The sequence below is a fragment of the Bufo bufo genome, chromosome 1 (genome assembly GCF_905171765.1).
Source record: "Bufo bufo chromosome 1, aBufBuf1.1, whole genome shotgun sequence".
Lineage (NCBI taxonomy): Eukaryota > Metazoa > Chordata > Amphibia > Anura > Bufonidae > Bufo > Bufo bufo.
The window spans coordinates 240,069,347-240,086,188 of NC_053389.1; the positions used below are offsets into that span (position 1 = coordinate 240,069,347).

The window sequence follows — 16,842 nt, forward strand, 5'->3', positions numbered from 1 at the left end:
ATTTATTTGTTGGAGTGCCCGTGTGGCCTCCAATATGTGGGGAGAACCACACGTAGTCTGAAAACTCGAGTGCAAGAACATATTTGTAATAATCAAAAAAGGTCTTGAGACTCAGTGTCTCTCTCCATTTTAAAATTCACCACCCAAAAAATCCCAAGGGGTTCCTTTTCACTGGTATTGAGTTGGTCCATACTCCTATACGGGGAGGAGATTTTATTTCAATATTAAATAAAAAGGAGGTGGAGTGGATGTTTCTATTAAACACCATTCAGCCCCAGGGACTAAACATTGAATGCAACGTGAATGCCTGTATAGTCTAAAATCCTCCATACTAGGAATAGGTTTGCGTTGTATATGACAGGGAGATGTAGGTCCCAAATGCGATTGTACTAGGTTTGTGGATCCTGAATGTGATTTTATTTTCACCAATTTTTTTTTTATTGTTTATTTATATATATTTTTATATGTGTGTGTGTACTTTTCAGCATTATGGCGAAACCAGGGTCGGGCACTGTGGACTTTTTTTTAACTTGCTCCTATACTTGTGTTTTTTTGTGAGTATATTAAATATTTTCCATTCAACACTGGTACGTACTTCACTATTGGTTGACCTCCTTTCTTTGAGACTCCGAAGAGTGGAGAGTCTGGTGATATTCTGTGAAAGTGGTTTTCCATCTTCGGGATCGTGGACATTGGCAGAATTTTACACAAGCGGTGAAGCCCCGGTCAGTGCGGTTTCTTAGGCGGCATCTTAGGGTGATTGTACATCTACCAGCTATAGTACAAACCTACATCCGTCCTCCTGACCACTCCAGATTTACCTTCATCTCAGTGTGCGAAGTTCCTTGGTGGATGACATCACTGAGCCTGCTTGTTACGCGCAATACCATCTGAGTTTTGTGAGTATAACCTGTTCACAGGTGACACCTCCTTTGAGAAGTTACTACACCATAGTGCGGTTTCTATTTTATTTCAGATTTCCACACTGTAGCTGTGATTGATGTGTATAGATGAACCTGTTTGACTGAGGATTTCCATAGAAAATAGAACACCAATATCATTGGACCTAAATACAATAAGAACACTCTCCTGCAGCGCAATCCTTTTTTTCCTATTTTATTGTGCGGACCATTTTTACTCACTTTGTCCTGGGATTTGCAGCGCTAGAGGGAATAATATCTCAACAGGGATTGTACCTTATATTTTTGGTTAAGAAGAAAGCCTGAACAAAAGAAGAAGATATAAGATGAATAATCCTGGCAGAAAATCTTCTATGCATCACACAAGGGACAGGAAACAAACTGAAACAGGTATGGGGAGAAGGCTCTTTATCTGTGGCTTTCACATGGTTTCCTGTCCCATGAGAGGGGCAGGTAAACCCTCCTGTCAGTGCCGCTGTGGAGGTGCCAGTGAAATATGTACTGTAAGAGATTATTTTAAATAAAAATAAAAACACTAACCAGACATGATCTCGTCACCATATAGTATTTATTGCAGGCACATGGTCCCGGCCAATAGAAAAACACATTAAACCGCATCTTGAATTAAATAAAATCTCCAATGGCACAAAAGAATAAATTAGAGCAAATTCATGGATTTATCCCAATATTTGTAAACATTTTAGAGGATCTTGTGGATATAGCGAGTCAATGGACTCAACGTTACACAAACAACAACCCTCAACATCCCACATTCCTATAAGATAAAATGTATGAAAAGACATAAAAGGCAACAAATAAAAAGCGTCTTTCTTCCGTCATAATGTGTAATAAAACTGACCCCTGCGAGCCTGGACACAGATTTCAAGCTGCTCGCAGCTTCGCTCAAATAAAAACTAAGATTAAAATTCTTATTACTGCACGCAGGGCATGCTGCGAAATAATGGAGGAGAACAGACGTAAAACATAGCAGGAGAGCTTCCTTGGATAACGTCGTGGTCAGTGTCCAGTTACCTCCCGCTGTCCATCAGGCTTATAACATGTTCAGCAAACTCCTGGATGGCGCCATAGCCGCCTCCCTGTGTGCAAGTAAAGCTGTCAGTCATCTTGGCAGCTGTCGATGCGCCTGCTGGGACCCCGCTAACACCGGCGAGCTTCAGACACTCCACATCAGAGTCACTGCATCCTGTCCAGAAAATGGGGAGATTACCGCACAGCCATAATACGATTGAAAAGTGCCCTGCAAGTCATACTACAACACCCAGTATGAACTGACAGCCTGAGGCCCCAAAACATATAATCACAGTAAATATCAACATCACATCTGGTGGAGTTGGCTTATATCTATGTACTGAATAGGAGACTGTTTAGGGCACCCCCCATTATAGTGCCACCAACGTAGAGTATGAGGTATGTAGGTCTCTAATCTTGTTATAATTTACAATGTTCGCATGTACCCAGGAGATCCCTCCCCTTTCATACTGACCCCCCTACTCCACACTGCCCCTGATCTGCCACTAACCCATGTACGCAGCCTGGATCCAGGACAGTCCCATCTTGCTCATCCACCTCTGCAGCACCGCCCTCTTGTCGGTGACGTTGACCTCGAACTCACATGGCAGTTTCAGATTGGAGATCAGAGATGAACGGATATCTCTCTCCGAGATTAAAAGGACCTGAGAAAGATGAGCGACAATTAGAGCAGTCAGAGGGATGATTCGGCAGTAACTGGGTGTCACATGCAACACCGTCAACAACATAAGACGGTAGGGAGTCCTGTAGTGTTGAACCCCAACAATTCCCACACATAAAAGTGGCTGTCCTACTTGTGAGTGCACCTGAGCCTGATGTGCTTCATCTTCTACAGAAACCTCTACGCAGGCATGCTCAACCTGCGGCCCTCCAGCTGCTGCAAAACTACAACTCCCAGCATGCCTACAGCAGGGAATGGTGGGAATTGTAGTTGTACAACAGCTGGAGGGCCACAGGTTGAGCATCCCTGCGTCTACTGCTTTAGTTCTTAAGAGCTGGGAAGGTGACGAGCATTCAGCACCAGCTTCACTGCTTACAAAAGCTGATCTTGGGGTACCTAATCATACAGCCCAAAATATAAAAAAAGAGTAACCCAAACTGGATAAACCCCTCAGTGCACTGACCGTGACATCTCGGTCCAGCAGTTTCCGGATCCCGTCAAGATCGCGCAGACTGTAGGAAGTGAACTCGTGCTCTTGATTGACATAGACTCGGCCGTCAGTGAGGCAGCCATCAATATTACAGACTAACAACTTCACCACTGTGGACATCCCTTTACCAAAATACCCGAACCTGTCAGGGCAAGAGAGACATGGCGGTTACCCACAATTAGGGGTCACTGCTCCTTATTCATATAGTCAGTGCTGACTTCTAACGGAGAAAGTAATTGGCAAGAACATAATCGCCATCTGTCAGTGGTTTTAATCTCATTACAACAGCACCAGACAAGTGATGGGGTAAATATTAGGCAGCAAGTCAACAGAGCGCTCATCAGGGTGGTGATGTGTGGAAAGACTCTGTGGGATTAGGACCCCCATACACATTAGTGTAATATTGTCCGAATGAATATTTTCGTCTGGTCCTTCTGTTCTCTTTGGAGATGAGCCACCGCTAGAAGTGTCTAGCAGCGGTTTTCTCCTCCCTGCCCATAGAATACACATAAATGTGCATCCAAGCAAAACGTGTATGTTCTGAGCCAAATGATTGTTCAGCTGACAGCTATTGAAGGTGTATGCCCGCATTTTGCGGACCGCACATCACCGGCAATCTCATAGAAAATGCCTTTTCTGGTCCGCAATTGCTATTTTTTTGGCGGAACTGAAAAGGAATGGGTCCGCACCTGTTCTGCAAAATTGCGGAACAGATGCGGACGTGTGAATGGACCCTTAAAGGGTTTTCTGAGATTTTAATACTGATTACCTATCCTCTGGATTGGTGGGAGTCCGACACCTGGGACCCCCACGATCAGCTGTTTGAGAAGACACCAGACCTCTTTGAGCACTGCCGACTTCTCAAAGCTTACTAAGCATAGCGCTGTACATTGTATAGCAGTTGTGCTTGGTATTGCAGCTCAGCCCCATTCACTTCTATAGGGCTGGCCTGTGCCTAGACCACGTGACCGATAAACTTGTCTTCACTGCCCTTGGAAAAGCTGGAGAAGGCCGCAGTGCTCACAGTAGCGTCGGTGCCTCCTCGAACAGCTGATTGGTGGGGGTCCCAGGTATATCCAGAGGATAGATCATCAGTATTAAAATCTTTGAGAAAACTCCTTGTTGCAGACTCACCTTTCACCTTCGCTCTAATTCCCCGCTGGGCCAGAAGTGTGATGTACGGTCCGCACACACATCACTGCATCCAGCCAATCACACCACATTTCTGGTCCTGTGGGGAATGGAAGCAGAGAAGAGAGATTGGGGCTAGGGATGAGCGAATCGACTTCGGATGAAACATCCGAAGTCGATTCGCATAAAACTGTCAGAATACTGTACGGAGTGAGCGTACAGTATTAGAATGTATTGGCTCTGATGAGCCAAAGTTATTACTTTGCGAAGTCTCGCGAGACTTTGTTTAATAACTTCAGAAATGTATTTCTACTGTTAAAAACCTTTTACCGAACTCTGGTTCGGTTCCAAGGTACCACTTGAAACTGAACAGAGTTCGGTAAAAGGTTTTTAACAGTAGAAATTAATTTCTGAAGTTATTACCAGTAATATCTTCGGCTCATCGGAGCCAATACATTCTAATACTGTACGGAGCGCTCGCTCCGTACAGTATTCTGACAAAGTTTTATGCAAATCGACTTTGGCTGTTTCATCCAAAGTCGATACGCTCATCCCTAATTGGCGCTGAACCCAGAGCGCTGGTGACTAGCAAGCTTTTACTGCAGCAGTATCCATCCACTACACAGTGGAGACCTATGTAGTTCAGATATCCGGAGCTGCTGTAAAAAAGCCGATTAGTCCCCCCCCCCACAGTCAGACCTACATATTGATGACTACTCTCTCAAGGACCGGCCATCAGTATAAAAGTCTTTGAAAAATCCCTTTAATGTTAATAGATATTTTCATACGCCTGTTATTTCCATCTCCGAGAAGTCATGGTATGTCAAAGGACCAAGAAGTCCTTTATTTTTCCTTCCATTTGAAAAATGTTTGAAGAACTATTTAGTAGATATGACAACACTTAGGTAATGCATATTACATTACAGGAGAAGCCTGCAATTGAGAGGACTCCTCTTACCTTTTAACCCTTTGTTCTGCAATTGGCCAGTCCAGGTCAATGTCTATGTCGACGCTGTGCTCTGGCTTCATCTCATAATAGGCCATCTTTCCGCCCTGAGAAGAAATAGATCAAAACTACTATCAACAACTTGAGCCACGTACAGAGACTAATGGACTCGTAATAGGACAAGTCCTTACGGTATGATCTATGGGTGAAGTTCTGCTGTGATCTCACCTTAGGCTGCCTCTGAATAAGAGAAGTAAAGAGACACCTACCTGCAGGAGGCCACGAACAATCAGCTCTTTGGTGGCGAAGTAGAAGGAGCCGTTCTCGTAGAGTTCACCCCTCCAGTCCTGGCGACGCGGCCTACGAGCTGGGTTCAGGTTCTCCGCCACTGTGAACTCACCTGTCCAATACATTGTCAGGGGGTCACTCATAGTTGCAAACAGCAGTCTCCCTACTTACTCTGATCACTCCCCCCTCCCCCCAATGCACTCAAAACAAAATCAAGTGTCCTGAGACTTGAAGGGGTTATCGAACCCCTATAATGACCCCCATAATGCCCGGGCCCCTCAGATAGGTTATACTTACCTCACTCCCCAGGCCCACGTTCCTCCTGCTCCCTGCACGTCTCCCCGTCGCGCAACGGGTTGTTGGTAGCCAATAACGGGCTGCAACGGGGACGAGCCTTCGTAGAATCACGCGCAATGCTAGGGAGGCTCGTTCCTGACGCTGCCTGCTATTGGCTGCCCTCCCCCGTCACGCGGAGCTGGGCAAGTATAACCTATCTGAGGGGCCCAGGCCTTAGGGGGTTAGATAACCCATTTAAGTCTGCAGCCATCACCGGTAAGTTTCTGATCCTTATCACTCACCTCCCCCTACCCCTTACATAGATTATGACGTTGTCAGTGACTAATTTCCATCTTAATAAACCACGGATGACATCCATGCCCCCTTACCTGGAGCTGTCACCTCTCGCCACCGGAACAGGTGATGCCGAACAACAGAAAACACAGAGTCGCAGCCATGAGTGCGGATCATATCCACAACCTTGATAAGATCCGCTGGGTGGAGACACGGAGACGTGGCCTGGATGTTCCCCACGATATCCACCTCTACAGAAGAGAAGAGATTCATGAGAGACCTCAGTGGCTCAAGATGACAGCAGAACTGTAGAACACACAGTACTACCCGGGTGCTAAAGTCAGTGCCATCTATTCACCGCTCCTTGTTCTGAGGACCAATTTACTGCTGAACTTCACCCAGTCATTTTCCTGCCGTTTCTGCTGACATCCAATGATCGGAAAGCTGGATGGGAGCAGTTCAGCAGCATCGCGGGAACCCAAATATCTTTACTGCGCATGTACACACTGCCTCCCATAAAAAAAAATACTGTTCACAGCGAGCTCATTAATAGCAGGGAAAGTATATGTGTATTAATAAGGCCTGTACAAGCATCTACAGCATGACGCTTGTACAGGCGCCATTGCGACCTCTGGTATAGGGGATAACTATTAGACCACTGGCACCCCCATCGATCGTGGCCTTGTACTCCTGATATGAATGGAGCGGCAGGTTGAGCAGGCGCCCTGCTGCTCCATCCATTCACTGGAGAGGCAGTGGCTATGCTCAAACTGCGGCTCCATTTACTATGGAGGCCCCCGATTTTCGAGATCTAATAGTTATGTCCCATCCTCTAATCTGAATACCGGTTTAAAGGGAAATCTTTTCTACAGACGCAGAGTTACAGCCACTAAAGCCAACAATGTGTTCAAACGCCTCGACCCCCACAAGTGTAGTATTAGGGCTCATTCAGACGACTGTTTGAATAAGCCAGCATCCGTTCTGCAATTTTGAGGAACGGGTGCGGACCCATTCATTTCAATAGGGCCACAAAAGATGCGGACAGCATACCGTGTGCTGTCCGCATCCGTAGTTCCGTTACGCGGCTCTGCAAAAAAAATAGAGCAGGTCTTATTCTCGTCTGCAATTGCGGCATTTCTATAATGGGCCACCCATTCGGTTCCGCAAATTGCAGAAGGCACACGGACGGCATCCATGTTTTGCGGATCTGCAATTTGCAGATGGCAAAACACAGCGCGTCGTCTAAATGCGCCCTTAGGGTGAGCTCATAAAAACATTTGCCGATCCGAGTGCAGATTCAGTCCCATTTAATGGGGCAAATCCGTGTGGAGCCATCCACTGCGGACACTGCAATAAGTGGCATCTTATCTTCAGCGAATTAACTTTGGTGTATAGTCACATTTAAATCAATGGGACACTCCTATTAAGCAGTTTGTGATGCAGATTTCAGTGCCAAAACCACACCAAAATTCATGCAAAATAACACCATGAACAGAAAAGTGTCGGTCTTCACTGAGGTTCTGCCATTCCACTTATGAACCAGAAGGAGCAGGATGAGCAGGGCTGAGTAATTAGACTGTGCTACAGTGCATGTGGGAGGTCTTTTACTATAAAGGGTGAGGTGACATCTTTAGCTGCTAGCTTGTAGATGTGACCACTGTCTGAGGGGAGACTGTTGTGCGGAGTACCAGCCGGGGGTAACTAAGGCCTCTTTCACACGGGCGAGGTGAACGCATTGCACCCGCACTGAATCCGGACCCATTCATTTCTATGGGGCTGTGCACATGAGCGGTGATTTTCACGCATCACTTGTGCGTTGCGTGAAAATCGCAGCATGTTCTATTTTGTGTGTTTTTCACGCAACGCAGGCCCCATAGAAGTGAATGGGGCTGCGTGAAAATCGCAAGCATCCGCAAGCACGTGCAGATGCGGTGTGATTTTCACGCACAGTTGCTAGGTGACGATCGGGATGGGGACCCGATCTTTATTATTTTCCCTTATAACATGGTTATAAAGGGAAAATAATAGCATTCTGAATACAGAATGCATAGTACAATAGGGCTGGAGGGGTTAAAAAAATAATAATAATAATTTAACTCACCTTAATCCACTTGTTCGCGCAGCCGGCATCTCTTCTGTCTTCATCTTTGCTGTCCAGGAGGAGAAGGACCTGTGGTGACGTCACTACACTTATCACATGGTCCGTCACATGATCAGCGCAGTGACATCACCACAGGTCCTTTTCCTCAAAGAAGACAGAAGAGAATAAGAGATTATTTTTTTTAACCCCTCCAGCCCTATTGTACTATGCATTCTGTATTAAGAATAAAATCTACACAACACCGATCCCAAGCCCGAACTTCTGTGAAGAAGTTCGGGTTTGGCTATCAAACATGCCAATTTTTCTCACGCGCGTGCAAAAGGCATTAAAATGTATCGCGCATTTTCCCGCGACGCACTCGCATCTTATCCGGCCCAAATCCATGATGCCCCTGTGAAAGAGGCCTAAAGCTCCGAAAGGCTCTAAACCCCTGGAAGACAAACAGCCGCCCACAAGGACCACCCGACAGGCTCCGGGGCAATCGGCACAGGATTATAAGCCGAGCTACAATGATCACAGACCTGGATGATGCTGCAGGAACTCCTGTATGGTCTCCAGGGAGGAGGACGTGTCCTTGGAGACCTCCTCACTCCGCCGATGTACCTGCGCCCCATAGTCTTTTGCTACTTTCTCAATTTCATCGCTGTCTGTAGAAACCCAGACGCTGAAACAAATAAAGAGATCGGTTAAGTTGGCATTAAAATTACAATCACTAGAAAAATTTCCCTGTAAATGAGCGAGAAAATATATGATATCTACCACAATACCAACCGTGGACTACAACTCCAATCATCAGCATATCTGTAATTCTAAAGAAGCACTGGATATTAGATCCTTCTGCTCCAGGGTCACATGGGGGCTGACTGCACAGTAATGGTGGTGCTGGTGGGGGTCATATGGAGAGGCTGTCTCTACAGTAATGGGGGGGGGGGGGGGGGGGGGGGAATCACAAGGGGAGGCTGACTGCACAGTAATGGTGGTGCTGGTGGGGGTCATATGGAGAGGCAATGGGGGGGGGGATCACAAGGGGAGGCTGACTCCACAGTAATGGTGGTGCTGGTGGGGGTCATATGGAGAGGCAATGGGGGGGGGGGGGGGAATCACAAGGGGAGGCTGACTGCACAGTAAGGGTGGAGGGGTGACATGGGGCTGTCTCTTTAATAAAGAAGGTTACATGGCTGGCAGTCTGCACAGTAGAGGGGGTCACATGGTAAGCTCTCTCTCTTTGATAGGGGGGTCACATGGTAAGCTCTCTCTCTGATAAGGGGGGTCACATGGTAAGCTCTCTCTCTGATAAGGGGGGTCACATGGTAAGCTCTCTCTCTCTTTGATAGGGGGGGGGGGTCACATGGTAAGCTCTCTCTCTCTTTGATAGGGGGGGTCACATGGTAAGCTCTCTCTCTCTCTCTGATAAGGGGGGGTCACATGGTAAGCTCTCTCTCTGATAAGGGGGGGGTCACATGGTAAGCTCTCTCTCTGATAAGGGGGGTCACATGGTAAGCTCTCTCTCTGATAAGGGGGGTCACATGGTAAGCTCTCTCTTTGATAAGGGGGGTCACATGGTAAGCTCTCTCTTTGATAAGGGGGGTCACATGGTAAGCTCTCTCTCTGATAAGGGGGGTCACATGGTAAGCTCTCTCTCTGATAAAAGAGGGTTATATGGTAAGTTCTCTCTTTGATAAGGGGGGGGGGTCACATGGTAAGCTCTCTCTCTCTCTGATAAGGGGGGGGCCACATGGTAAGCTCTCTCTCTCTGATAGGGGGCTCACATGGTAAGCTCTCTCTCTGATAGGGGGCTCACATGGTAAGCTCTCTCTCTGATAGGGGGCTCACATGGTATGCTCTCTCTCTCTGATAGGGGGGTCACATGGTATGCTCTCTCTCTCTCTGATAGGGGGGTCACATGGTAAGCTCTCTCTCTTTGATAGGGGGGGGTCACATGGTAAGCTCTCTCTCTTTGATAGGGGGGGTCACATGGTAAGCTCTCTCTCTTTGATAGGGGGGTCACATGGTAAGCTCTCTCTCTCTTTGATAGGGGGGTCACATGGTAAGCTCTCTCTCTCTCTGATAGGGGGGTCACATGGTAAGCTCTCTCTCTGATAAGGGGGGGGTCACATGGTAAGCTCTCTCTCTGATAAGGGGGGGTCACATGGTAAGCTCTCTCTCTGATAAGGGGGGGTCACATGGTAAGCTCTCTCTCTGATAAGGGGGGTCACATGGTAAGCTCTCTCTCTGATAAGGGGGGGTCACATGGTAAGCTCTCTCTCTGATAAGGGGGGGTCACATGGTAAGCTCTCTCTCTGATAAGGGGGGGTCACATGGTAAGCTCTCTCTCTGATAAGGGGGGTCACATGGTAAGCTTTCTCTCTCTGATAAGGGGGGGGGGTCACATGGTAAGCTCTCTCTCTGATAAGGGGGGTCACATGGTAAGCTTTCTCTCTCTGATAAGGGGGGGGTCACATGGTAAGCTCTCTCTCTGATAAGGGGGGTCACATGGTAAGCTTTCTCTCTCTGATAAGGGGGGGGGGTCACATGGTAAGCTCTCTCTCTGATAAGGGGGGTCACATGGTAAGCTTTCTCTCTCTGATAAGGGGGGGGTCACATGGTAAGCTCTCTCTCTCTCTCTAAGGGGGGGTCACATGGTAAGCTCTCTCTCTGATAAAAGAGGGTTATATGGTAAGTTCTCTCTTTGATAAGGGGGGGGAGGTTACATGGTAAGCTCTCTCTCTTTGATAGGGGGGTTATATAGTAAGTTCTCTCTTTGATAAGGGGGGGGGGAGGTTACATGGTAAGCTCTCTCTGATAAAGGAGGGTTATATAGTAAGTTCTCTCTTTGATAAGGGGGGGGGGGTTACATGGTAAGCTCTCTCTCTTTGATAGGGGGGTCACATGATAAGCTCTCTTCTTGGTAACAGGGGTCACCTGGAAGAAGCTCTCTTTGATAGGGGAGGTCACATGATAAGCTCTCTCCTTGGTAACAGGGGTCACCTGGAAGAAGCTCTCTTTGATAGGGGAGGTCACATGGTAAGCTCGCTCTCTTTGATAGGGGAGGTCACATGGTCTCCTTGGTAACGGGGGTCACAGGAGTGATGAAGTTTCCCTCACCTGTCGAAGGCTTCACTGTCCAGCGCCGCCCGCAGCACCCAGGCGATGAGCGGCTTCCCGGCCAGCCTCTTAATGTTCTTGTGGGGAATCCCCTTACTGCCGCCCCGGGCCAGCACCACAGCGGCCAAATGTCCCCTCCTCGGTCCGCAGTCCCCGGAGCCCGAATCTGCTGCCATGTTCCACAAGTCGTGTCAGGAATCATCCACTTCCGTACACGTCAGTTATATGGGGAGTCACGTGGTTGGAGAAAGGCTGGACTGACGCCTCTCGCAGAGCTCATCACGGCACTACCCTCCATCCCGCAGGGACCGGGCGCCTCCGGTTATCCGCATCAGTAGTAGATACTATTGTAATCTTTATTACCAGGGATATATACATTACCCTGCTGCTGAATCAAACCCCGGTGATTAGCATGTCACGTGACATTCACAAGGCAACATGCCCCTGAGGAGCCGGAGTGGAAGTGGCTCTGGCTGTACAATCTCAGTGGCTTTCCAAATATCTACCCAACCCTCATGCAGGCTGCACCCCTAAGCATATACACAACGCAACAAAGACCCCCCTATTTAAGAGACTTACTCCCCATGACATCCCATCCCCCTACAACCCACGCTTACACAGACTAGACAGGATGCCCCACCAAGACTACAGGACAGGGCCCCTATAGCCTTCCCTCAGAACACAGTACACACCATGATGCCCCCACCCCTCCTCACATAATGCATCAGGCACCCCCCACAATTACAGACATGCCTCCATACACCTGCAGCCCATGGCCCATGACCACACTTCCTCAGATTTGCATCCCATGGTCCCCCTCACCCAGTACGCTACTCAAGTCCAGTCTTCTCTCCGTGTGGCCCCCCAAGTCTCCTTTTCTCTCCATTCGCGCCTCCCCCCCCCCCCCAAGTCCCCTGTTCTCTCTTCATGTGGCCCCTCAACTCCCCTTTTTTCTCCATGTGACAGCCTCCAAGTCCCATTTTCTCTCTCCATGTGCCCCCAGTCCCTTTTTCTCTAATGTAGCTCCCCACAAGTCCCGTTTTCTCTCCATGTGTCCCCCCACACGTCCCTGATTGTCTCCATTTGACCCTAGAAGTTTCCTTTTGTCTCCATGTGGCCCCCAAGTCCCTATCCCTTTCCATTTGGCACCTTCCAAGTCCCCATTTCTCTCTATGTGGCCCCTGTCCCCTTTTCTATCCATATGGCACCCTCCAAGTCCCCTTTTGTCTCCATGTGGCCCCTACAAGCTCTTTTTTCTCTCTTTGTAGCACTGTCCAAGTCCCCTTTTCTCCCCATATGCCCCCACCCACACAAGTCCTCTTTTCTCTCCATGTGGCCCCACACAATATAGGTGACACCTTATTTGATCATTGCCTCTCTGAAAAGAAGTCCACGGCAGTGTTGTGGATAAATGAACTTCTTTACCTGTGACATGGCAACTCCCGCTCTGACAACACACACCAGCGTTCACCTCTCAGGCTAATGGAAGCAGTGCACATTTGGAGCAATGTTCATGTGTATTAAGTCCTAAAAAAGAGCAGGTGAGAGTCCACAAGGCCACTTTCACACTCGTGTTTGGTGCGGATCCATCATGGATCTGCACAAACGCACCCGTTCAGATAATACAACTGCATGCATCCGTTCAGAACGGATCCGTTTGTATTATCTTTAACATAGCCAAGACGGATCAGTCTTGAACACTGTCAGGAATATGGATTATTATTAACTGTCAGCCATGTCCTCACACCCACCATTTGCCGAAAGATAGCAGAGGTAGTGAACTCCACAGGAGAGCCCTGCTTCAAAGCCGCAGCCAGATAGCAGAAAACTCCTAGCAGGACATATTTGGTTACATTTCACACCTCCATTTAGACAGCACGGATCCTGCACGAAAACCTCCCTGCAGGGGGTCTAAGCCATTCCCCAGTTCAATCAAATTTAGCAGACAGCATGGAATCGGCGATTTATAAGGACTTATGAATCGCCCGGCTATCACAGGCGCAAACCAGATACATATTTGTGTCCCGGTGGCCACCATGAACATGCCCATGGTCTTAGTTTGGTGGTGGGATGCCAGGGAAGGGAGATATAGATATCTCCCCACAGAAACCAACTAACGGTACCATGTTTCTACTTGTAGCCGGAACCCAGGCAGATCTGTTGGTCCCAGAACCATCCCCCTGTGACGTTCTGGTCTGGAGCTATGAATCCTAAAGGGTTTTGTGGGTCATTGAGCTGCTAGGATCAGCAGGGAGGGGGGGACCACTCCCAGAGGCCGGGAGAGTAGGGGCCTGCTACAGGTTAAAAGGCTTGGGCCAGCAAGCGGGCGGGTCTTTTTCTGAAAGGGGGTCACATCGTGCCATGTGTTTGGAGAGACCTAGAAACAGCTGACATCACTGCCCCCCACGTGACCGCAGCCAAGGACTATTACACCATCCTAACCCAAAGGAACATTTATCTACCCGGTAACTGACTTATACTCTGTGTAATCCTGTGTGTACCATATTACCTGTATTTGTAACCTCAGACCAGTGTATATATTCTGTGTGTATAGTATTATATCTAGTTTTCCCTTAAAGGGTTTCTACCACTTCGTTTTCCCATAATTAGCTTTCAGACACTAGCGATCCGCTAGTGTCTGCTCTCCCAAACAATCCTAATATAAATGTTTATTGTCCTGCTGTTTCGCTAAAAATCGAACTTATATAGATATGCTAATGAGCCTCTAGGTGCTATGGGAGCGTCATTAGCACCTAGAGGCTCGGTCTACCTTCACAAACTGCCACCGCCCAGCGCGTCCCTCCAGCCCGCCCATCTCCTCCGGAATGCGATCAAGCGGACGAATTCTCGCGCATGCGCCGTGCGCATCTGTATTCGGCGCATGCGCAGTGAATGTCTGACCGCTTCCCTGCACAGACATCTCCACTGCGCCTGTTCCTCGGAGCACTATGACGTCATCGGCGCAGGCGCAGTGGAGATGTCTGAGCAGGGAAGCGGTCAGACATTCACTGCGCATGCGCCGAATACAGACGCGCACGGGGAGGATCGCATTCTGGAGGAGATGGGCGGGCTGGAGGGACGCGCTGGGCGGCGGCATTTTGTGAAGGTAGACCGAGCCTCTAGGTGCTAATGACGCCCCCATAGCACCTAGAGGCTCATTAGCATATCTATATTAGTTCGATTTTTAGCGAAACGGCAGGACAATAAACAGTTATATTAGGATTGTTTGGGAGAGCAGACACTAGCGGATCGCTAGTGTCTGAAAGCTAATTATGGGAAAACGAAGTGGTAGAAACCCTTTAAGGCGAATAAATATATAATTTTTGTGCTGTCTTGTATCTCGATCACGAATCCCCACGTCCGTGTTTCGGCCTAGTTATAAGCTACCGCGGGTTGTTTTCTCACCCTATATAATCCCGTTAGCAGACTGGGCTTATATCAAATGAGAAGCGCTGTTTTCACTGTGGCAAAGTGGGATCGAGATACTAGTGTGTGAGTGTGAGACCCATACTCCCAGAAACTAAAGATTACCAGCTGTAGCTTTTGCCGCTGGAGTCTTAAGATCAGCTCAACACTAGACAGTCTGAGTGCAAATACAATAAGGTGTGTGTGCATCAGGTTGCAGTCTGTGTCAGTGACCATCCGTGGCAATAATGGCCAGTTACACATGAAGCAAGGCTAAGGAGATGGCCGAGGCTATGAGCGGTGAGGACGCAGTCCAGATAGGGGGCCGAGAGGAGATGGAAGACAACTTTATTCAAGGCGAGGGGGAGCACAGCCAAAGCTCCCCAAGGAGCCAGTTGCTAGAGGTGAGGTCTGGGCCTCACTCCACCTGCCCATACCCCCAGCCTGGCAGGCTCGGCTGCTCTCCTACAAGCTGCCCTGGACCGTCTCCAGGCCGGAGACCAGGCAGCCTCTGAGCTCCTCATGGCGGCTGCAGAGCATCGCGAGCAAGCAGAGGCTGCAGAACGTCAGGAGCAAGCTGCAGAACGACGTGAGCGGGCCGAGCGTGAGCATCAGTTGCGAGTGCTTCAGCTCCAACTCCAGCAGCCCTCTCCAGCCCGATGTGATTCTCCAGGGATCTGGATTCCCAAACTTCGGGCAGAGGACTTTCCCCTACTGGACAAATATGGGGACCTGGACACCTTTTTGTTGGCATTTTAGACGGCCTGCCATCCGTACCAGCTGTCAGAGGACCAGCGGGTGAGATTCCTCACGCCACGTCTCAGGAAAAAAGCCCTTGAAATCTTCGGGTACCTGCCCAGCGAGACCCTCCTGAGCTATGAGGACATCAAGCAGGCTCTGGTAAGGCAGTACGACCTGACCCGTGAGACATACCGGAAAGAACTTTGTAGTTTGCAGAGGGGTTCTACCCAGAGCTGGGCCAATCACATGCGGGCCCTGCTGAGAGCGGTCGACCAATGGACCACAGGATTGGAGCTCACCACCGTCCAGCAGCTGAAGGTGCTCATCGCCACAGAGCATTTCTTGTGGAATTGCCCGGAGGACCAACAGCAGTACCTCCGCGACTGGAAGCCAAAGGGGGCCTCCACAACAGAAGCCCTGGCCGATGAATACACCAACAACAGGACTTCAGAGCCCGGGAAACCTGTCGGCTGGAGAGGGGGTAAGACGTACGCTGCACCTGCTACCCCTTCCCCTAGGCCCAAGTGGGCACCAGCCCCTGCTATACTTTCCACGTCAGTGGGGGAACCCCGAATTTGGCACCTGTGTAAGCAGCCAGGACACTTCAAAGCCATGTGTCTTCAGCGCCCGAGGGACCCGTCCAAATCACCGACCCGGAAACCGTCCACTGTGTTGTGTGTGGGTGGGGGTGGTGGGAGGTCCCTTGACAATTTGCAACCGATCACCGTGGGCCAGGCCGCGGTCATGGGACTTAGAGACACCGGCGCTGATAAGAATCTGGTACGGCCTGAACTGGTGGCACCCGATGATTTGTTGCCCGGGAGATCCCTTACTGTCTCCGGCATTGGACTGGGGCGCCGGTCGAGGTGACAGGCTGGGTTCACACTGGCGTTGCGAGTGACGTGCGGGAAAAGATGCGGGTGCGTTGCGGGAAAATGCGTGATTTTTCCCCGCGAGTACAAAGCACTTTAATGCGTTTTGCACGCGCGTGAGCAAAATCGGCATGTTTCGTACCCGAACCTGGACTTCTTCACAGGAGTTTGGGTTAGGTGTGTAGATTTTATTATTTTCCCTTTTAACATCGTTATAAGGGAAAATAATAGCATTCTTAATACAGAATGCTTAGTAAAGTAGGGATGGAGGGGTTAAATTTTTTTTTTTAACTCGCCTCATCCACTTGTTCGCGCAGCCCGACTTCTCTTCTGTCTTCTTCTTTGACAGGAGGAAAAGGACCTGTGGTGACGTCACTGCGCTCATCACATGATCCATCACCATGGTGCCAAGCTGACCTTACATGCTCCTCCAGGAGCTCGACGTAGTTGACGTCAAGTGGGCACGAGGCGTGGTATTCCATCACAAACACCATTGAAAGTCAATGGGAGACGGATCCGTTTTTTATTGTGCCATATTGTGTCAGTGGCTCAGTTTCGTCAG

At 49.1% G+C, this 16,842-nt stretch overlaps 1 protein-coding gene across 1 annotated transcript; it reads right to left on the reverse strand.

Annotated features, from left to right (window-relative positions):
• Positions 1-1,469: 1,469 nt before the first annotated feature.
• CMAS (cytidine monophosphate N-acetylneuraminic acid synthetase) lies at positions 1,470-11,488 on the reverse strand. The gene is made up of 8 exons (XM_040437708.1): positions 11,263-11,488; positions 8,679-8,821; positions 6,152-6,307; positions 5,468-5,598; positions 5,211-5,305; positions 3,095-3,263; positions 2,461-2,614; positions 1,470-2,124 (listed from the first exon to the last, which is right to left on the reverse strand). The coding sequence occupies exons 1-8, from the start codon at positions 11,436-11,438 to the stop codon at positions 1,949-1,951; spliced, it is 1,200 nt and encodes a 399-aa protein (XP_040293642.1). The 5' UTR covers positions 11,439-11,488; the 3' UTR covers positions 1,470-1,948.
• Between the last annotated feature and the right edge of the window lie 5,354 nt (positions 11,489-16,842).

Bases quoted from the DNA above. Each gene is read 5' to 3' on its own strand.
- CMAS (XM_040437708.1), bottom strand. From the start codon at position 11,438: ATGGCAGCAGATTCGGGCTCCGGGGACTGCGGACCGAGGAGGGGACAT. The intron at 5,599-6,151 runs GTAAGGGGGCAT...TGTATTGGACAG, and splicing joins GCGAGAGGTGACAGCTCCAG to GTGAGTTCACAGTGGCGGAG. The intron at 3,264-5,210 runs GTAAGAGGAGTC...TTGCCCTGACAG, and splicing joins GCAGAACAAAGGGTTAAAAG to GTTCGGGTATTTTGGTAAAG.